The sequence below is a fragment of the Corvus moneduloides genome, chromosome 5, assembly GCF_009650955.1.
Source record: "Corvus moneduloides isolate bCorMon1 chromosome 5, bCorMon1.pri, whole genome shotgun sequence".
Classification (NCBI taxonomy): Eukaryota; Metazoa; Chordata; class Aves; order Passeriformes; family Corvidae; genus Corvus; species Corvus moneduloides.
The window spans coordinates 13,066,557-13,089,062 of NC_045480.1; the positions used below are offsets into that span (position 1 = coordinate 13,066,557).

General features: G+C 36.7%; 1 protein-coding gene across 2 annotated transcripts in view; it reads left to right on the plus strand.

Annotated features, from left to right (window-relative positions):
- The window catches only part of STX18 (syntaxin 18), a 62,800-nt gene that overhangs the window by 15,940 nt on the left and 24,354 nt on the right, over positions 1-22,506 (plus strand). For both annotated transcript variants that reach the window (XM_032110524.1, XM_032110525.1), the window contains exon 2: positions 17,846-17,913. In XM_032110524.1, the coding sequence (XP_031966415.1) occupies positions 17,846-17,913 (68 nt within the window). The remainder of the gene's footprint in view (positions 1-17,845; positions 17,914-22,506) is intronic.

Below are 22,506 nucleotides of genomic sequence, written 5' to 3' on the forward strand. Positions count from 1 at the left end.
TATTGCCACAATGAAATAATTAAAGAATCTGAACAAAATTATGTAATTTAATGTCTGTGCTCATACGCGTATGTTTAATATTCAGATTAAAACACCCACCTTTGATGTTTTTTGCTCCTTTAGAAAAATGAACCCCAGATTACCTGACTGCATTATTCCTTGACTCAGTAGTTGACACAGATTAGAAACTATGCTGAAAATAGATTCTCAACTATTTTATTAATTTATTTCAGTTAAGGCAAGTGAACTATCCATTCAGCCACACAGACAGTGTTAGAGAATACATATACAGCTGCAAGTTGTAGCACTTAAAGTAAGTTATCACTTTGACCACTAAGTTGAAGCCCAGGCATCCTTTGGTATTACCCTACAAGCAGAACAGCCCACATAATATACATCTTGCTAAGAGGAATCTTGTGCTGCGTTCACTGTCGGACATAATGTTTCCAACACGGTGGAGTTCCTCCGTATAGGACAGCAGTGAGCAGCCTTCTCTTGACAGGCGTTCTTTGCAACAAAGCTGTGTAGTTTGCAGAAGCCAGCGCAGTGCGCAGGACTGGGGTTGTTACAGCACTACGTTTCCTATCTCTTGGGTAGCAGTGAAGGAGTAATGGTTAAGGACAGAATAAACACTTTATTTTTAACTTTTAATTGTGTAGTGTGCTTTTGATAGAATGGCGTTTCTTGGCAAGTGGAGGCTATGATAATTAGTGCACTTAGTTTAACTTACTTGTTCTTAATAGTAATCAGTATTTTGTAGCAGTTGCTGTAATTAGTTAAGAATGTGGTTCATGATGATTTCCAAGTCAACACGTATTTGATGAATAAGGCACAGTGTTCCAATAAGTAGTAAATTTGACATGACAAGTAGGAGTCTTTTGATGTTTAATTGGCTTTCCTTGTAACACTTGAGGAAAAAAATGATCTAATGAATGTTGTGTTGACTGTAAAGCTGAAGCCCAGGAGATTGCATGGATTGTACTTTGTCTCCATATTTTGTAAGCATGGGAAAAACTCTTTCAGTATTTGTCTTTTGGTGGGGTTTTTTTTGGGTGGGGGGTGGTTGGTTGGTTGGTTGGTTTGGTTTGGTTTTTCAGTGTATAGTAATTTTCTGAATGAGTGATACTGTGCCGAAGAGGTAATGTGGAAAAGTATAAAATTGTTTTCATAATCATAATTTTAAAGCAAAATTTGTAATAGTATATTATCAGGAAATGTAGTAGTATATAACATCAGTCTGGTTTGTTGGTTTGGTTTTTTTCCTCTCAAAAAGGAAGGACTGTCATAGACTCAGAATTCGGGAAATCCAATTTTCAATTTCAGTCCTTCATCAAATTCCTATTTGCAAAAGCATTGGGAAGTTCTTTTTTTCTCCCTGCCTTAACTCCACATCAGGAGCCAAGAAGACCTTTCAGCTGTTGCTAATAGCAAATGTCATCATCTGTTGTACAATTGTATTTGTATTAGTAGAATTATCATAGAGGTTATGACTGTACTCTGCTTCCAGTAAGCCCCCTAGCACTTTTTTTTCTTCCTCCTTACCATAATGACCATATGAAATAAAATTCACCTAGAAATTCTATTAAAGTTTATGCTGCCATAGAACGTACCACCAGACTTTGCAATGGAAAGTAGGGGTGGTTGATGTAAACTCCTGGATTTTTAATAATTCTATGTTACAGCTTCATAGGAAAAAGCTGCTACAACCAGGATGTGGAATCTATTTCTTGTGCTCCATTTCATTTTACAGGGCTTCAGTATTGCACAGAACTTCAGAAATGAAAGCATTTAAGACAAACAGCTGAAATTAGTATGTTCCGAGAGTAAACTAAGGCAGTACCTGTAGTCTGCAGGTTACCTTAAATGAGAAGTCTAGTTGTAGCTCTGTGTTTATTCTGATCTGGGTAATTTTAATTCTAAGGGGTAGTGACACTGCTGACTCCAAATTCTAAGGCTATGAACAGTAACTTAAGAATAATGCTGGCTGCAATAGACAGAAGCTGTGTTACAGGAAAAAAGACTTTCATAGTCTCTTGCAAGATTTTTCATGACCACATCAAGTGTTTTTCTCAGGTGAAGGTTGCTTGGTTCAGTTCCATCTCTTAGCTCATTAGAAAAACGACTTTGTTTTGTGGCTGTTGCAAGAAACTACTGCTAATTTTCAGTTGCATTCTGACACTGCCTAACAGATTTTCTCCTGTGTGCACTGCATACACTATAATTGTAGTGTAAGATAAAAACAGTCAGTATTAAAAAAACAACTGTGTTTTCAGTTTAATGGAAAGAGAAATTTTAAAAGTGAAAGTGTTTGTCCTTCGTGCTTCAATGGATATTTGTGTGTTGGCCGTTTTCGAACCAGATCACTTGAGTCAGCTCCTATAATTGTACATGTCCACTGCCTCGGAGCAGGGCTCCAAACCCGGCGGAGAGAATGCATCTTTTAGCTGCCTCTGTTCAAGGAAATGCATTTAATTTCCCTTGTAAGATCATTTTTAAATCTAAAGGGAATATTAAGTATATTATAATCCCTAGTACTGATTTCAGAAAAAAATTGATGTCCTTCAGGAGTCACTCCATTTTCTCCTGTTCCACGTTTTTAAAAGAAGTAACTTTCTTTTGCCTTCATTTTTCTTTCCGTCTCTTACGTTTCTGACATGTGCTTTTCTTTCTGGTTCTGTGTATCGTATTTTGTCATAGGTTTTTGTTGAAAGCTGTCACAATTTTAGGGTCACTGATTTCTTGTTGTTGGTGTTTTTCTTCCTCATTTGCTCTCCATTTGTTTCCTTTGTTGCGATATTTATTTCCTGATTTTTGGCTGACTTTCTATACATTACAAAATTAGTAGGCTCTCACTTACTTAAGTGGCAAGAAACTGTTAACTATGAGAAGGATAATTTGGTTGCCCACAAATACCTAGTCAGCTGTTTTACTTTCTGCAGCAGAAGGGAGGCTTGTTCCTCTTGTTGCTATCTGATTTGTTGTATAAGACAAAGGAATTCAAAGTGCAGTCTGTGTGAACCCTTTTCTTTCCTGTCTTGTCCAGCTCTTGCTTTTTGGACTTCTTCCTTTTCTTGACTCCATTTGTGACATTAATTAGTATTAATAATGGCTACTAACTAAACAATAAAAAAATGGTTGCAGTCATTAAAGCTATGCTTTTTAAAAATTTTCTGAAGTGCAAATTCCTCAAATCATTTTAAGTAATAGAAAAATCATGTTGAGTTACTTAAGCTACATAAGAAGTCACAGTACAGCTAATTTGATACAGTGCAACGAGATAGAGCTAAACAAAGTTATGTGAGCAAAACCTTCTATTTAGACAATGGGGTTTATTTTCCTTCTCCTTATTTTTCTATCCTTACTCATTTTTGTCTCTTCCGTGCTTATTGATGCTGTAGTCAGACAGACGCTTGAGTTGCTTATGCAGGAATAGCATTTGAATTGCGCTGTAGGAGACTGAAGAACATTCAGGACAAAAAAAATAAAATATCTTCAAACTGGTTTAGATATTCTGACTTTAAGGATGCACCACTGCTATACACTGTGTTCAACAACATGCTTTTCCATTGGTATGACATTAGAGGTACAGGCTTTTGAAATTACGTGTTTCTGTGGGGAAAAATTATAATTTTGGAATGCTCTGCTTCTAACGCTGATATGCCAAAGAGTGGAACATGCTATTAAAACATAAGGTCAGGTTAACCCTCTCCTTGCTAGCGTATATATAGCTTACAGTGTTTTGTTTAGGCTATTTTGAGCACGTTCAAGGAGAATATTTTACGTCCAAAGAGATTTAATAATTGGTTTGGGGGTTTGTTTCATTCCTCATTAAATGTGGGGTTTGGGGTTTTTTTTGGGTTTGTTTTGGTTTATTAAAACATTCTTCTAATACATGCTAGGCTCTTGTGTCTCTTTATATCCGTCTCTTATTTGCACTGAAACTAAAATTACTGCTTTAGGTTGGGTGTACCTTACTTCTCATGTTTTTTCACTCTTTACCTCAGACCATGCCTTTCTGCTTCTGTTTCTATTCCCCCTTCCATCTTCAATTCTTCCCTTCCTTCACTTTTCAATGTTTCTCTTATTTTTTCACCCTTGTACTGCAGTGAGCTTTACCAGCTCCTGTTCCATTTATTCATACAGTCAGATATCTGCTTGACATTTACCACTTCATCTTGACCAGTCTCTGTATGGTAAATTCTCTTGCTAGTGTTAAGTTTCCATGTTCTAGTTGTGATGCACAGCCTCAACATTTCCATTTAAAGTTGCTAGTGAGATAGCTCCTCAGCAGGGACGTACTTCATGTTTACCTTTCTCTCTTCCTAAGCTCATGCCAGTGCATGAGCAGAATACTGAAAAACTGATGAAATGTGTTTCAGTAATACTGACTCGTCTGTAATGCAGAGCAGAGCTGTGGAGCAGTCGTGTGACGTTTGTTAAATCAGGTGTTTGTAACCCAAATAGAAACTGGAAAATGTAGTATCACTTCTGTCCTTGACATGGAGACTGTTCTTTAATTCTTGTGAGAGCTGTGAAACATTGTGGCAAATTGCAGTAGCATTTCCCTCTAGCCTTAAGTGAAAATTGTGCACAAACCAGCATCCATCTTACAAGAGATACTGCAATTTCTCTGTATGCTTGTCTGCTGAAACACAAGTACTTTTCATCCAATTGTTTTGTTATTTCTGCACAATGCAGTAGTATTTGGCTACTGCAACCCAGCCTGGGCAATCTAGTTGTTATGGCAGAAGACAGAGGTAACATTGATTTTTTTTTTCACTGTGTATGGGTTGGTGAGATACAGTGAAACTGCTTGATAGACACTGAGTATTAACACAAAGCATCTTAGTAACTCCTACAGCTTAATCTGTAAGCTCCTGGACAGTTTGTGTTTACTTGTTGACATGGTGGTGTTTTAGTTACTTGGTGGTTCCTTCTTGCCCTACATGCCAAAGCAATGGCCACATGTATATCAGCAGAAAGTTGTGAAAGGAAGATCTCTATGAAAACGGTGGCATATCTGAAATGCATATGACACAAACTATTGAGAAACTGTGATGTTGCCTATAAAATAAAAAGGTGTATGAAGGAAAGTAGTCTCTGCTTTATTCTCTCTGTTAACAGAGTGTTTCGAGTAAAATAAGAACTCAAGTTCATTTTGCAAAATAAGTGTTTTGATAGATTTTTGTCTTCTAAAGGTCTTCTGATTCATGAGAGTTTATAGAGTAAGCACAATCTTTTTCATTGCACTGGTGGTTTCTGTGATCTTATCTCAGTGTACTTAGGTGCTGGATAGCTGATGTGGCTCCCACTGCAAAGTGCTTGTGAACAGGAATCTATCAATAAATATAATATGTCAGTGTCTATTCCACCATCTTGTTTCCTAAGATTGTCTCACAGCTGGCTGGGCACTTAGTAATTCCAGAATGGAGGCTGTGATCCTTTCCTGAGCAGCCATGGGGATAGTGCTGTAGTTTACAGCCCTCTCTTCTTGGAAGCCCTTTGGAGTTGACTGCTGACTGGAACCTCAGACTTAATACAGTAGTATACAGTGATGGTATGTCTTAGTGCGGATGCTGTTTCATTTTATTTCAGCTAACTCTTTTGTTTCCTTTTCTTGTGTGTCTTGTTTTTGCCTTAGTTTTTTTTTGTTTGTTTCTATTTCTCTCCCTATTTATGCACTGTGTTTTCTTTTCTGTGGATGTGCGCCTTCAAAAAGCCACCTACTGTGTGAAGTTGTGGGTTCCTGTGAATTTGACTTTCTAGAGACAGATAAAATGCTTTCAGAAATTAGTAATATGTTGCAGGGAATGGGAGCCAATTACAGGATACAGGTCAGTTAACTAGGAGACAGCAACAGACTGTTGTATTTTGAGGTGTCTTGCATGGTCTTGCAAAGCTCACTTCAGTGAGTCTCTTCTTTGGCATTTGGATTACAAGCCAAGCTTTGTTATCTCCATGTGAGTCTTGGTTCGGCTGAGTCTCCTAGATCATTCTTTCCTACAGACTGAGTTTAGCGGAGGAGACCAGAAGCTCTTATCTCTTGAGGCTTTCAGAGTTTGTACTCTGGCTTATGAACAGTTAATGTCTTACTAGAAACTTTCGGCTTTTAAGCAGATTAATTTTCTTTCTTTCTCTTGTTTGGTAATGTATTTGTAATTGTATAATAGAATAATTGAGTTCACAGTGCAGTTGTAAATAAGGCTGAACTTTATTATGTATTTTTATTACTTTTCTGATATGGTTTGATTATTTCCTATTGTTATGGTCAAGGAAAGCTTACATGGTGGCTTATATACAGGTAATGTAACCACAAAAAGTGCCACAGAATAGTGTATTATAATGTATACGTGAATTAGAGATATCATCTGTTAACTGTATTTTTTGATTAAGTTTCCTTCTACTGTATACTTCAGTATTTTTCACAACTTCTGTAAAATTTATGTGGCTATTGCAGATGTTGCCACAGGAAACTTTTCCAGTTTATTGTGATGTGATATTTTTTCTAGGTTTTGGGCAATGTGTTTTGTTTTGATGTTACATTGTGAAGCATATCAGTGTTTCCTCATGTGAACTTCAAGTTCTTTTCCTTGCTTTTTGAAAAAGCAACAAATGCTGTTGCTCTTTTAACTCTTACTTAACTGACCTATAAATACTTAATTAGTTTAACCTTGAAGATCTTTATGTTGTAGGATTGTTTGTTGAGGGTCAGAATGCTGAACATGTTGCAGGCAAACTTGTAAATACTTAGTCTATAGGAACCACTATTTCTGAACATTTTTTTAGCTGTGGTGACATATAAAATGCCTTCCAGTTTGTGCACTTTTATTTTCTCTGCTATTCCCAAACTTTGTATATTGAGAAACCTCATAAAAATTTTTGTGTTGTGTTCCTGTTGGCCTCGCAATGTCAAAGCAGTTTCTCATGATTGCTTTATCATTGAAATGTTTCGTACATTTAATTTTAGCTTTTTAAACCTGAAAATCCTTAACTTCTTTTTTTTTAGTGATTGGCATTTATATCAAGTAAAATTAAAACTCAGAAATCTGAATGCTTTGTTCAAATTGGTTAAATGAGTATGATTAAGTTGTAAGAAGTAGCCCATCAAGTAAAATCTTACAATTGCATACAAAACTGTCTGTTGGATTAAAAAAACAGAAACCCAACTTTCATTTCCAATAGCACCGTTCTGATTTTCATTAAATAAATGATGTTTTACTCTATTTTGTTTAAACTCTAGATTAATTTCTATGGCTACAGCGGATATAAATCTCTACATTGCCTTTAAAAGGAATTGTTTATTCAAAACAGGACTGACAGTCTCTCCTCAAGAGAAGCTATTACTTAATTTTATTTTTCTAAGTTTAAATGCTTAAAAAATATTTGTAATGATACCCCAAAGGCATCATAAAAATGTAAAAATAATTATACTCTAAAATTACCAAAATTACAGGAAGTGGACATTTAAAAAATCTTACTGAGATTCATGGCTGGGAAAAAGTGAGAAAGGAAAGTGCCTTACTTCAGAACAACTTGAAATCTTGTCAGGGATTTCTGCTTCAGTGATTAAAGTATACTTTTGAATTGTCAGTACTACTCAGATGTGAGAGAATAGCATTGATTTCCCTTTTAATTACAGCTAAAACTTCCTCCTCACAAATTCTGCAAGCACTTTCTAGAGAGAAATTTTTATGTGACTATTTTTTTCAGGTAGAAATTATTCTCCTCATGGTGGGGGCATCTATTTCATAGGCAAAACAGCTGTCAAATACCCCTAGGTAGATGAAAATGAGCATGAATAGCATTTTGTGACGAGCAAATCCTGGCGTCCAGAGATACTTTTTTGGACACTTCATACATTACCTTGGGAATGTAATGGTCATTTGGTAGTTAACTTAATGGAAATATGTAAGGGCAGTGTGCTCTAAAGGAAGAGATTCTTCTCTTGGACTTTGGTCATGTCAGAAGATTCTCGAGTGGGGACAAAATTAGCTGTCTTTGTTCTGTGATGCTTTTAGTCCCAGTTGTGCTCTGATAAACTTGTAGCCCTTGCTGTAGTTGAGAACCTGTCATGGTTTGCCTTGATAACCATTTTATAAGATACTCATATTTCTCAGAAAGGGGCAGGATGAAAGAAATTGGATAATATTTGGATTTCAGACTGACAGTATTCCTGTCTGGTCCAAGAGTTATTGAAAGGATTATCCTTTTTTTTGCTACTGTATTTTTCCTCACCTCAGTTTGCTGTTATAAGGACTAGTGGAGAAGAGTTATTTTGCCCAAGGATGGAGGAGGTTTTTTTTGGTATGGACTATTTCCTAGGTGCTCTAACAAAGGAGAAGTGGCTTGCTCAAAAAGGCAGTGAAGCAGAGCATTTGAGATGGGGCAGAGGAGGAGATGTGTGCGCCTGATGGAGAAGCTCTGTCTGGGTTTCCTGAGGATGTGAATAGCCTCTCTAAGTGCGTCACTCTGCATCAGCCATGCAAGGACTTAACAGTTGCCAGGGCCCAGGAAGTTCCTACAATTTAGAGTAGAGGATCCAGCTCTTGGGGTTTCCTGTTACATGGGAAGAGGGAGCAGAAAGGGCCCTTTGTCTTAATATTTATGCTGATACCATAAAGCACTTGGATTAAAATCTTAATGTGTAAAGAATTATCTTATTTCCAGTGTCTGTATTTATTGTGCCTGATCTAGACATGTTCTTTAGAAAAGGATTCATAAACATCTCATTTCTGACTGGGTGTTTTTCTTGTTGTTTTAATGGAGGAGAAGCTTGCTTGGAATAAATGCTAGGGCAACCACTAAAGTAATGTTCAGTCTGTATAATACAAATTAAGGTGTTGAAACATAGTAGAAGTATTTTTGCAGTAAAAACATTATTGTACCAGTGATGAAAATCCAGGAAGAGACTTGCCCCTTTGAATAGTATTTGACAAGAGTTGTAGGATTTTGAGACACAGTAGGTGTTGTGTCAGTTCATGCTCTATATGAGTGTATGGGTGTATGAATACAAATACACCGAAGATGTAGAACTCTGAGCGGGAAGGGCCTGGCAGAGGGACTGCGGAGCGTGAGTGAGGCTCAGCTCTGGCCGCGGCTTCAGGGAGCACGGCGGCGGCGCAGCCCCTGCCCCGGGCTCAGCCCCTGCCCCGGGCGCAGCCCCTGCCCCGGGCACAGCCCCTGCCCCGGGCACAGCCCCTGCCCCGGGCACAGCCCCTGCCCCGGGCTCAGCCCCTGCCCCGGGCGCAGCCCCTGCCCCGGGCACAGCCCCTACGGTGCCATGCAGTGGCTTACGCTGAAGCAGATTCAGCTTGGTCCCAAAGTGAAGCACGTGCACATGGAACTCTCTGAATTGCACTGCAAAAACTTCTCAGAAAATCAAAAGATTTCATAATAATGGTCAGAAAGAGTAACCTAACCATTTGTTGCTGAGGATATGTTAAATGAGACTGGAAATCTCTCTTTATATCATAAAACATTTTTGAGTCAAGAAAATGTAGTACTAAAATGAGCTCAGACTGAGAGCAAGGGACAAGGAAAATATCTCTTACAGAAAGACACAAGCAACGTTGAACGCAATTACTGAAAGGCTCTAAATGGAGCATTTTCAACAGCAATGGTAAAGGCCAATTATTGCAAGTATGCATTTTGACCAATTTCCTTGTATCTCTCAACCAAAACATTCCCCACAATTGTTGTGGGGTATATATTTTAGTCAATGAGGTTTTGGATGATTGTGTAAAAATACAAATGTTAAAGAAAGTTATGATTAGAGTTTGACAATAAACAAGAAAAAGGAAAATAGTAAGTTTTATTAAAATCAGATGTTGTGCTCTTTCTTTTTTTTAATTGAAAGTTGTTGCCACTGAGAATAAATGAAAACTAGTTACTAAAACCCTTTAGCATGATGTTACATTGTGGGAAGCCTACTGTTAATTTTTTCAGGTCATCTCATGTTCCTATTGACTCTCTACAGACCATTTTCAGAATATCTAGATGTGCTTCTGTATGTGATGGTATCAAACCAGTGTGTTCCCACAAGACCTAAGGAAACAGTGACAAAATTAACCCAGACCTCTATCTTAGTCTGTGTATATTGCATTTTTCTGGTTTAGAGTTGAAATTCAGTATTTGTAAGTAATTATCCTAAAAAGTAAGACTTTTTTCCCCCCTCTGTTTACAAATATCTGAAGTACAAAGCATTTAAAACAGTTTTAAGATATATGATATATTTTAGGATAATTTCTTAAAAAGAAATCAGTGACTTCAAAGTAATTTTTCTATACAGTTGGACTTTGCTGTCAGTACCATACACATCAACCTTATCCCCAAATAACATTCCAGTAAAACCTTCATCCAGTGATAATACAGGGTGCTTTCAGTCTTTATTGTGGTCAGTGGGGAATGAGTTTTTGAGCTCTTGGATCTTAGTTTTTTTTGCTACACTCTTACTAGAAGAGTCTTGAACAGAAAATGTTTGCAGTTGTGTCACAAAATTGCAAGAATAATTTTTTCTTTATATATTTGACTGAATCTTACACTAAGTTTGGATTATTTTTATGGAAAGCATAGTAAGATGAAATATGAGGCTTTTAGGCTGATAGTGAGTTATTTACTACCAAATTTTCCATTTTGTATAATTAACAATGAATAAAAAATAAAAATAACCAAATGCAGATCTAAAATGCACTTTAGAGGCAAAGTATTTCAGTGTAAGCTGACAGTAGCATAAATCAGTGAGTCAATTTTTTGAACCACAAGCAGTATATATAAAAATATGTTAAGTAAAGCAAGAACAAAAAAAAAACCCCAACACAAAACCAAGAAAGGTTTTAGAGCCAAGTGGGTTTTTTTTTAGTTTTAATGTACAAGATAGTGCTTTTTTACTTCTTCCTTTTTGATGGTTTGATAGTAAGCAAAATGAAGTGTTTTCTACTCCAGACCAGGTGTCAGGAAATTTGCTTTGCTTCTTAGTGCAGTTTAAGAAATCTTTAGATTTCTTAATTGGTTTGTTAATGTGCACCAAATAATGCCCGTGGTATTCTGCAAACACAATATTCCGCAATCGCTAATGAAATTTTCTGAGATGATTCCTTAAAATTTTGCCTCCATTTTATATTTTTTAAAAATTGTGTTATTTTAAATTAGAAAAATACTGATAATATTAAACTTTAAAAAAAAAAATTTAAAACTTTGTACCATCTTTACCTTGAAGTTTCAAGTAGCCTCACTCTTCCTTTTCATGGCTTTTAATTCAATTAATTCAGTTTTGAATGTTCTTATTCCATGTACCACACATTTTAGTAACATGACCCCCCCCATTCTTGGTTAATTCCTTTGCTCCAAATGCAAGGCTTCTAATAAAATGCAGTAAGAAGTGTTTCCCTGCCCGTTGCTGCTGCTGTAACATATATGCTGATGTAAAGCAGAAACTGAACAAAGTCACAATTTTCCTGAGATTAGAGGTAGCCAGGCTGGCTGTCTCCTCGCCTCCTGCTCCCCACTTCCAGCTCCGGGCCACCCCCACGCCACAGTTTAGATATTATTTGCTCTTTCGGGTCTCAGATTACGAGAGCAATTGATCTGCGTGACCTATTTTAGAAACTTTCACATTTGCTGGGGAAACCTAAACCAAATGTATCCCCTCAAGAGACAAATCAGTTGCAAACTGGCCGGTTGACGTGTGGAGGCAGCCAGTGTGTCCCTGCCATCAATCCTGGGGGCACAGCTCCACCTCATGGCGTGCTGGGAACTCACCAGCAAATCCTTTAAAGAACAGTCTTCACACGTTTCAATTCAAGAGTTTCGGCTCCTGATTCAAACTTTGGTTTAATTTAGTTGGTTTAATCTCTGTTGCATGTCACTGTACCAGCGAATTACATAATTTCATCTTTTGAAGGTTCCAGTGTCTGAAATGTAGAATCCAAGTAGCAGTACTTTAAAATCAAAACTCTTGTCAGTTCTTAGCAAGATCCAGCAAGAGCCTGCGTTGATTCAATGGGCTGACAGTGCTTAAAATATTACCTAGACAAAATATAACCAATCTGGGACCTGGCCTTTCCCGTATTGTATTTTTTAAAAGTTCATATATCTAAGCAAAGGTAGTTTGTACTGGAAAAGTTCTCTATAGGAGTTCATTTCTGCATCAAAACCTTTCTACCTAGTTTTCAACTGTAATAGTTTAGGTAAGATTAAAAAATTTATTTAATATAAATTGTGCTTCCATTTATAGTATCTATTCTGTTTGGGTTTTATTCCAGATTACTGAAAACACTTACCTTTGTTACATGCACTAAGCGTGGAAAATTTCCTTTTTTTTTTCTTTTTAAATTTTTTTTTAAAATTATTTTTTCTAAATATGATTTAGACATTGGAAAAACAAGTTTATCTTCTTACACTAATTACTGTATCTTCTCCTAGTACTGAGACTGAACAGAAACATCCAGTTTCTGTTCTTCAGTTGATGTCTTACTGAAATTCAGAATTTCTCTTGAAATAGATAATGGCTATGTTTGGCTTGACTGTATGTTTGAAATTGAAAACTTGATAGGTGTCTAGATACTAATACTATAACAATCTTAAATTCTCTGCTTTTTGCAAAGGGGCTTGTAGAATATAGTCACCTTTTTATGAATCTGTAGATGAAATCTATTTAGATAAGACATTAGAGATAATGTTTTTCAAACATATTGAAAAATTAAATGTAACATTTTGTTTAGTTTGGTTTTTTTCCCCCTGTTTTTAGGGTTAATAAGGCACTATAGTCAGTAGTGCTTGTTAGTGCTGCTGAATCAACAGTAAATACCATGTCTCTCACAACTTTTACAAAAGCCTTTCTATTATGTGTTGGTTTTAAGTAATTTTTAAAGTTTCTTTTAACAAAGTACACCTTTCAAAAATTCAGAGTGGCAATACAGCGCGAAGTGTAACAGTCAATTTTATATGGTAGGAAATAGTTGTGCATTGTTCTGATGGAAGAGTAAATTTGATAAAACGCTGTATTTGTTCAATGAAAATGACTATTCAGCACGGTTGAATTCTCTCCACAATATGTCACGGGGACCTAGTCCAATCATTTTAATCGTAAACAATGCTGCTGCTTCTTGCAGTGGGTTAAATGCATGCAAATTGGAACCTACTGTTTCATGAGTGATCAATTCTTTGTTGGGAGTGGAAAGAAATGCTGTATGTATTGCTAAGAGACTGAAGGAAGCGTAGTCAGCGTCTTCGTTCTAAAGTCTGTGCGTCTCATCAAGATGCTGCTTTGGAGGCAATGCTTTCCTGTTTCTCATCTTTATAAATAACTTAGGCTGCGCTGAAATCATTAGAAAAATCTCTAAACAGGGGAACATCTACCATTTCTAGTGCAGGCCCCAAGTATAAATAGAGCTGTGCATGCCACCTGTGGTAGCAGATGGCAGCCATTCACAGCTTCCTTTTGTGTCGGACCTGCATTAGATGCAATAATTGCTTTTATGTTTTAGTAAGAGTTGTTTAAAAAATCTAGAGTGGCAACAAACCACAGATATATGTATTATAGATAGTTTACAGTGAGGATCCAGTGCAAACTGGAACCTAAAGTCACTTCTAAAATGTTACGTTACAAGCTTTAATGTGAATTTATAGTGTTTTTCACTTGCATGATGGTCATGCTTTTGTTTGTCACACAGTGGCAAACTGCTGCTGCTTCACTGTAAACCAGTTGCGTTTTCATGATTAGAACTACACTTGGGAGTTCTTAAGTTATACCTGGAGTCTCCAGATTCAGTACCTGAGCTTAGGGGGTTATCATGTTGAATTTCTTAGGTTGTAATTAAATATACCTTATTGATTCATGGCAGATGCATCCTGTAGGAAGTTCCCTACTGGTGCTATTCAGTTCCTGCCCTCCCTTGTGCTGTTACAGGTATTTGTGGAGCTGAAATGAAAGAAACCAATTCTTTCCAGAAGAGTAATTAAAAAAAAAAAAAAAGTAATTTCAGTGTTTTGGGGTGTGGTATTGACCCTCAAGGGAGTGTCAGTGGGAATGAGAAGAGAGGAGGGAGAGCCTGGTCCTAAGTGGTCTTCACTGTTAGAAGGAAGATAACCCACTGTATTCTGGTAGTGAACAGAAGCTCAAGAAGATGCTGTTGCTATAATGATATAACTGGTGCTCACAATATTGTGAGGGAAGGTATTTTATTCCACTGATTCTCCTAGAAATGTCAGTTACCTGGAAATTCAGCAGTGTTCTTCCCTATGAGATAAGTGTAGTCTTTATGTAGTGCAAGAATGCTGCAGCTACAAAGGGCCTTTCGCTGAGCCCTCCTATCCTGTGGGGGCGAGGAGAGGGGAAGGAAATAATTTCTTTATTTCAGGGTTGATGGAAAGGCTTATTTCTCTGCTCCAGACTTTCAGAGAGAAAGCAAGCCAGTTTCCAGATGCAAAGAATGAGAACCATGGCGAGAGGCCAATAGATGTGTTTGTGCTTCTTCAAATTGCTTTAATCTATCCTTTTGACACCTGTGGCAACTGGTGGTATAAATGTTTTGAAAACAGGCATGTAGAGCAAATTGGAAGTTGCGGTTATGATGGATGGGTAAATGGAGTGGAAAAATGGATGTGCTGAAATGCAAGTGGGATTTAAAATTCTACTAGATCTACTTGAAAGATTAATTGGAGAAGATACAAAAATTTATCCCAGAAGCAGTGGAAACCAGGGTGAGGAAGACAAACTGGCCAAGAAAACCGTTGCAGAAGGGAAGATATTTTACAGAAATAAAGTTAGATTTGGCCAAATTCATGATGAGTTGCTAATGATACTAAAACCCTCCTAAAGTTAAAATATTCCTTAGCTATTTTAATAAAATTAGCAAAAAATGTGGATTTGTCATGCAACTGGAGTATAGATGGGGAATAGTTTAGTCACGGACTCTAGACTAAATTAATAAGGAAAAAGCCATGGACCAGTGGGGTAAAAGCAAGATACATACTTGGAACTAGAAAAATAGTAGGAAAAAAAGGTGTTTCCAGCAGAAATAGTTACAAAGTAACCAACACCAGTGAATGCCTTTCTAGTGATCTGCATTGGAAATGGATGGATACAAACTGGAACAAATGCAGAGGAAAGCTCTGGGTTCAGCAACTTCAGAACTGTTTCGTGAGAAGGAACTAAAAGCTTGGGGTCATTTGTCTGGGCTACAAAAGATAGATAGATTCATAGATACAATTACTGAGGGTAAAGTCAAAAACACAGGCAGGGAAGTAGACCTTTAAGGGAAAGGTCCATTTTGAAGCAAGAACAGATGGATAGAAGTTGGTAATCAGTAAACCTGGAAATTAGACAAGTTCTTATTTTTAATAAGAACAATAGGATTATAATAAAACCTCTCAGTTGTAATAGGGAGAAGCTTTATTACCTTTAGGCTGAAGCTTGATGACTTTCCAAAATGTGTATGATGGGCCTCTGATAACCTCAGAATAACTGCAAGTTGTTGACCCTGGAGATATCTTCAAGATTTATGTTTGTATGATCAGGGATATTTTGTGTCCACAGAAAATCAAGCATCATACAAAAATACCAATGAATTTTTAGAAATAAAGTTAATATTCTCTCCCTTTAATACTAGTGAGACCTTCTTTTTAATAAAAAGTGTTAATTTTGTTCATACGGTTGTGACGAATTGAAAGCTATGCCAGTAGTACATGGTAACAAAAGGCAAAAGAAATATCAGCAGTGCAGAATTGCAGAAGATACTGTTAGAATTTGAGGGAAACTAGAACAAGAAGTCTCACTTCTGATGCAAATCTTGGGAACTAAGAGCTTGATGTGAGTATGGGCATAATGGTGTCATTCTAAATTCATGAAAATAGCTTTACAAATGAAGGAGAGGCAAAGTGGGGTCAGTGCAATTCAAACACATGATGACAATTTTAGCCTAAATAGAATGCTCTTTGTGACTAGATGAATTAATTACTGTAAGACAGTGTTCTTGCTTGTCATTCTGATTCTTTCTGCTTGTTAATCACTCCTAAATTGTAGCTATTGCAGCAATATTAAAATTTATTGCTTACAAAATTTTGCTTATCTGTTTTCTAGTTCAGTGTGTTCTCATGCTTTAATGTAAATGTTTTGAAATGTTTCTTATTTTACATTTGTTTTGTCCTCTGTAGTACTTTCTGCCTATTAAGTATTATTGTTCCATTGGAACACTGTATAGCTGTTTTAAATGTTTTGCTTTCATAGACAAGCTTGATTTACCTATTCAGCAAATTTGATGACATACCAAGTCTGAGCTGAGAAAGAGGTTACTGTGCAAATAATAAGTTAACATGGCAATGAGAAGGAACAACTGTAGAATGGTTTAGCTTACTCTTTGGGCCTCATTGGTCTTGTAGGAATTGCCGTATTTCCCTTCTTACTCTGTATAATGGTGCTAACACACTAGGAAACTCCTGAAGGTACTGACAGAACTCAGTTTGCTGTGAATTGGATGAAATTTCCTGTGTTAATCACACAAAAAACTTGAAACATGAAAACAGGGAAAATCCTTATCCAATATGATGAATTGTAGTAAAACTGAAACAGAGCAAATAATAATAGGGAAATGGAGGCTTATTTATTTGCACAAGGAAACACCTTGACTTGTAAAAATTACTGTGGTTTTACTAAGTACATTTTTTTCCTTGCACTTTTTTTAAAAGACCTGATTTTGAAAAAAAATAATTGGGGGAATTAATCTTCTATTTATCCAAACTATTCTGTGTTCTTTCTCTGTGGTTTTTTTTTTTTTTGTATAATTACAAAGATCATTTGCATGAAAATAGGATTTTAAGACTTGAACAGTTTCTGATGCTTTTTCCCAGATACATGGAGTAAACCGTATTTATTGTAAACTAAAACAACTATGGTTTTGTAAAATTCCTTGCATGCTTTTTTTACAGTGAATTATTAATTAATATTTGAGAATATAGTTGAAAAAGTTTCCTCTGCATACCTTGGAAAATATATACTGCTAATGTATAGAATTATCTTCCCCTTCCCATCATGTCTTCTCATTTCTCTGGCAAATTAAGCTACACTTCTTGTAGTTCCTCCATTCTCTAAAATAAGCAGCATCTTATGCTACACCAAATCTTTTAAATCAGACTGAAGTTTGCAAAAGTTGTTTCAGATTTTTTTTCTTTTTTTTGGCTTCCCAAAAGATCTTTGTAAAGATTTCTTAAAAAAGAAAATAAAGTGATTTATAGTAAAAGTTATCCAGAGTAAGGTGGAAATTCAGAAATGGAAATTTGATTGGGATGTATGATCTGGCAAAACTTACTAATGATTATCAGATGGAAGAGATACTACTTTAGTTTGGGCACAAACTGGTCACTGTGTTATGGCAAAAGTAGAAGGGAGAGGGTCAGTACTTTGCCATACAAGTTTTGATAGCTGAACTGGAATATGTGTGTCTTATCAGTAAAGAGTTTAAAAATTTCTTGTGTGGTCTTCCAAAATGAATTTATTTCCAAAGTATACATTAAATTCTGGAGTCACTAAATTCTGGATTGACAATTTAGATAATGTTTTGTGTTACCTTGTTTAATATTTTTAATGTTTAATATTATAGTTATATTTACTTTTTAGTTTATGCTTTTTGGGAAGAAAAGCTGGACCTTCATACAACAGATCTTTTTTAGATTATTTTTATGTATTGACTGCTTGGAAAACGTGAAAATTCTAGTATAAAAGAGTAAATTTTATTATTCTATTTAATTATAGAAAAAAAAATTTATGAATTCACATTTGAAATGTGGAATACTGAACTTTAAACAAAATAATCAGTTATCTGAAAACTAATTATGATTTCAATTCATTTAGATTTCTCATATAGGAAAGCTGAAAGATTTTCTTCTACAACACAGAAAGGATTACATTAATGCTTACAGGTAAGTGTGTACTGTTTAAATGGATTTATCTATTTATTTATTTATCTTAATGCTTATAAAGTGAACAGCTTAAAAACCTATAGGCATAATAACTAAAATCAAAACAGATTGTTATTAATTGGCTTACTGTAAACCACTATAAGATGAAGAATAGTGCTGTCACAAGAAAATGGTGCACCTGAATAAAATGAGACTCAGAATTTGAAAATGATCTCTGGCTCTTAGGGGTGAGTTCTGACAGAAAATAACCTGGCAGTCAAAGTCCCACACCTTTTAAGGACCTGCAGAGTAAGTTTATGAAGGGGTTCCTGAGACAGCAGGATGATCCAGGTTTTCCTTTTACTCTGTCATACTAAACCTACCCGTCATCCCAAAGTATACAGTCAGTAGCATCAGCAGGTCCTGGAGGGCAATGATGCAAACTCCTCAGACTCTGGAATGTGAATTCCAGATGAAGGACACCAGTGAGGAGATGGTGTCAGGGGGCAGCAGCACAAGATTAGTTTTTCTGTAACAAAAACTGTAGGCTTCAGCTCTGGTAGTTACTGTGTGAAGAAAGTTTTGATTCTCTTCAGCTACTAGGAAGCATTCAAAAGTACTGTATCTGCCTAGTTGTTGGTAACTTTAGTAGTAGGATTTTTAGAAGATTAATATACAAATTTACAAGGTGGTGTTTGTAGGAAAAAAATAGTATCTTCTGGTCTGCAGGTACTAAATCAAGTTATCCTTAGATCTAAATGTTACTGCAGCTTGTATTTTGGTGAACTGTGTACAAATAATTGTAGAATCTGAGAAATGTAAAACTTGATTTTTATAGAAGTTCTGTTACATGCAAACTGAGTGAGTCAGCCCTGTCTGCATTCCAGTTCTGCCACCAACCCTAAAGCTGAGCTGTTGCTTCAATCAAGGTAGATAAAATGCAGCCTAAAATCATTTTGGGTTAAAAGCTTCATAGATACCACTTTACAGTTCTATCCAGACAGATTTCCTTTCCCTTTTTCCTTATGGAAAAGACCAAAAGAATAGATGAGCCATCTGCTATTCCTTAGGGTCAGTCCGTATTGGAGGAACTATTTTTCTGAAAAACAACTTCTAGGCCTGAAAGAGTCTGTCACAGTAACAGCAATACTGCCTCATCAGTGGAATCGAAGTGCATTCTGTGTAAGTTACCAGAAGACTTCTGGCACTCTTTCTTGTCTCCACAAGAGTTTAAAAGGTGTATTTTGTTGTTTTGAAAATGAAACTGATGCCTTTGGTTTTAACTTGAGTATTTTCCAAATCCTGTACTGCTCAGTGGGTAACTCTGAAGTTTCTTGGAGCCTGTTAACTTCTGCTCTCTCGTGCTAGGTAGACATAACAAAGCCTCTCCAGGCCTGCTCTTCAAGGACATCCAGACCATCCTAGGCCCAAAATGTAAACCAAAGCCTCTAAAGGGAGGGGGGCAAGCTTGGGGAAACGACATCATTAACTGGAGCTTTAATTGGAGAATTAACCCTGATATACAAATAAACCAAACTTATAAAAGTGTGAAGAACTTGTGACCTGTTGTCCATCTTGGAAGTAGCCTCTGGCTCCCCAGGGGGTACCTTTGAATGCCCTTCAAATAAATACCTACCTTTATTCCCTTTTTCTTGTCTAGTGTCTGGTTTTAGGTGGCCTCTCAAGGCATCAAAATGAAAAAAAGGAAGATGGCTTATTTTATAAGTGAGAGGCCGTATTCATGGTCAGTACTGGTGAAAATGCTGCTTGGGGTGTGCACAGTTCTGTGTGAGGTGGATGGGAGATGCTTTTCCAAGGAGCAAGCAGAAGTAGTGCACAGCTCCGTGTGATGCCTGGCTCTCTGCTTTCAATGCCTGTTGGCACTGGGCATGAACAACACTAGGTGGAGCCAGCAGTTTAATACTGGCATAACTGAGTGTACTGTGTGAAAACTTCGTATACATGCAGAGGTGGAGAAACTGCAAATAATTCCAGTAAGAGCAGTCAGTGGTGATTAAATTTTGGGTAGTGTTTGTATTTTATTAACAGTAGTGTACATAAAATGGAAGTGGTTAGAGTAAAAATGTGTCCTGGTTATTTTGATTTCTAGAAGTTTTTAATGTTCTTTTTGTAAACGCTGTTACAACATTATTATGGTAATTCTCAGTGCTTTCCACCTTCCTCTCCTGCCACGCAGGTCTTCATTAAGGAGAGGAAAGAAGTGTCATTTCCTTTATTAAACCATAAAATAATCCAGCAGATCTCATCTTTGCAGTTGATTCTGTCTTTAATAGTCAAAATTAAATTGTTTATGTTTGACATAAAAATGTCAAATTCCATATAGATTACCTGTGCTGTTCTACTTCATGGATGCAAAGAGCATCATAGCATCCATGCTGTCAGTCTTACAGTCTTAGCAAATGCCTCACTCACTCAAGACAGCAGTTTTAATAACTCTTTAATACTCAAGTAATGGGGACAGTTTTTGAACAATTTAATACTAAAAGGCTGTTCTGAAATTTATGTAGGAGATGTCAAATTTCGTGAACAAAATTACTACTGTGTATTTTGTCAGTCCTGCTGTTGGTTTTCCCAAGTATAGCACAATGTGTTGGTGAAATTGAGCTTTTGAGTTAACCAGTTGTATTATTGTATGCCTTTTAAAATTTCTTCATCATGTACTGCATCCAGGTTCTTGATTGCTTCTTTGACCTTACCTTTGAAGACTATGAATTATTTAATAATGGAGTTTTTATTTTTGGCATACATGAAATATCCTGCTACAGAGGGTATGTCTTTAATTCATTTTTAGAGGAAAATTTTTAGCAATGAGAAAGTCAGTTGAAATAAGGGTTATTTGAAACCAAGGCCCTGACCTATTTTATCAAACTTTAGCTATTTAACTGAAATACCTAAATTGAATTAGTAATTGCTTATTCACCTTCTTTCTTCTTGATTATGACTATTACCTACAAAATATGAAAGTGGCAAAACACATGACATTCTTGGTGTAGTGATCTAAGCTTGCTGGCTTACAGGCCACTGCACCTTTATCTTCTCCTCTTTATTAGGATTTATTTCCTTTCTCTTACATGTAGGGTTTTTGCCTATTGTGATAAGGAATTTTTGGTCATGGTTTAGCCCCAGCTGGCAGCTCAGGCCTACAGAGCTGCTCACTCACTGTGGGATGGGGGAGAGAATCAGAAGAGTAAAAGTGGGAAAACTCATGGTTTGAGATAAAGGCAGTTTAATAGGGGAAGAAAAAGCCACGTGCACAAGCAAAGCAAAGCAAGGAATTCATTCACCATGGGTGGGCAGGTGTTCAGCCATCCCCAGGAAAGCAGGGCTCCATCACATGTAACAGTGAATTGGAAAGACAAATGCCAAATATTTCCACCCTTCCTCTTTTCTTCCCCCAGCTGTATATGCTGAGCATGATGCCATATGATCTGGGATATCTCTGTGGTCAGCTGTCCTGGATGTGTCCCCTCCCAGTTCCTTGTGCACCCCCAGCCTCCTCACTGGTGGGGTGGGATGCAGAGCAGGAAAGGCATTGGCTCTGTGTAAGCACTGACCAGCAATAACAAAAACATCCCTGAGTTACCAGCATTGTTTCCAACACAAAACAAAAACACAACCCTGTACTTGATGCTGGGAAGAAAATTAACCCTATCCCAAGTGAAACCAGTGCAGACAAGTTGATCACTGTTTCTGGAAAGGAGAGGGCAGGGACTTGAGTCCTGAAATTGTTAACAAGATGTGGGTACTTTTAGATTTTTTCTTATTAAACAATAACTGCTTTCGGATGAGGATTTCAGATGAGGTCCCATTTTTAGTGAAGTGGCTGCTATACATTCTGTATTCTTCCTCTCAGTCCATTTGCTGTAATGTGTTGCTGTGCTGCTTTTTACACTGCTAGGAGAGATCCTGTCTTCAGTCTTTGGTAACTTGTCTGATGTCTCATCTGTGAACAACTTGCATCTTTGCTTTTCATCATCAGCTCCTTCATGCTTTTGATCACTGAGCCATCAAGACAGTTCATATGTTTGTGTGAAGTATAGTTCAAGGAACTAGCTGTAGTACCCTAACACTTGGGAATTTGAAATGATCCTCTTGGGATTCTTTCACTGCCATCAGTTTCTCTGAAGGCTCTTTCAAGGTTTAAGCAGTTTAAAGACCAGTCATTATTCCTACTGTTTTAATGAGACATTGGAAATGAATTGAGAGAGTTCTAGATTCTGATCACAGAACACCTCATACTTAAAGAAAAATATTTGAGAGGAGAGCTTTCCATCTGGGAATATTAGACATCTAGTTAAGTGTGTTTTGCAACTGCAGAGGTACTTGTGCAGTTGATCAGTGTAGTTTAGGTGACTTCTGAATAGAAGTGTCACTTGTTCCACCAGAAAGCTGCATGGGTGGCTTTTGATGTATCTTCGTTACATGCTTCTGTGGTCCTTCTGTGCAATTAAGTGTTTGAACATTTGTTGTTAATTGCAAATTAATATACCTTGAAAAAATTATTTACAAATTATCTTTCTGTCTTAAAAAATAATGTTGGAGCCCGGTAATTATGCCTCTTGCCCTAGCATTTATCTATCTTAAGCATTTCTC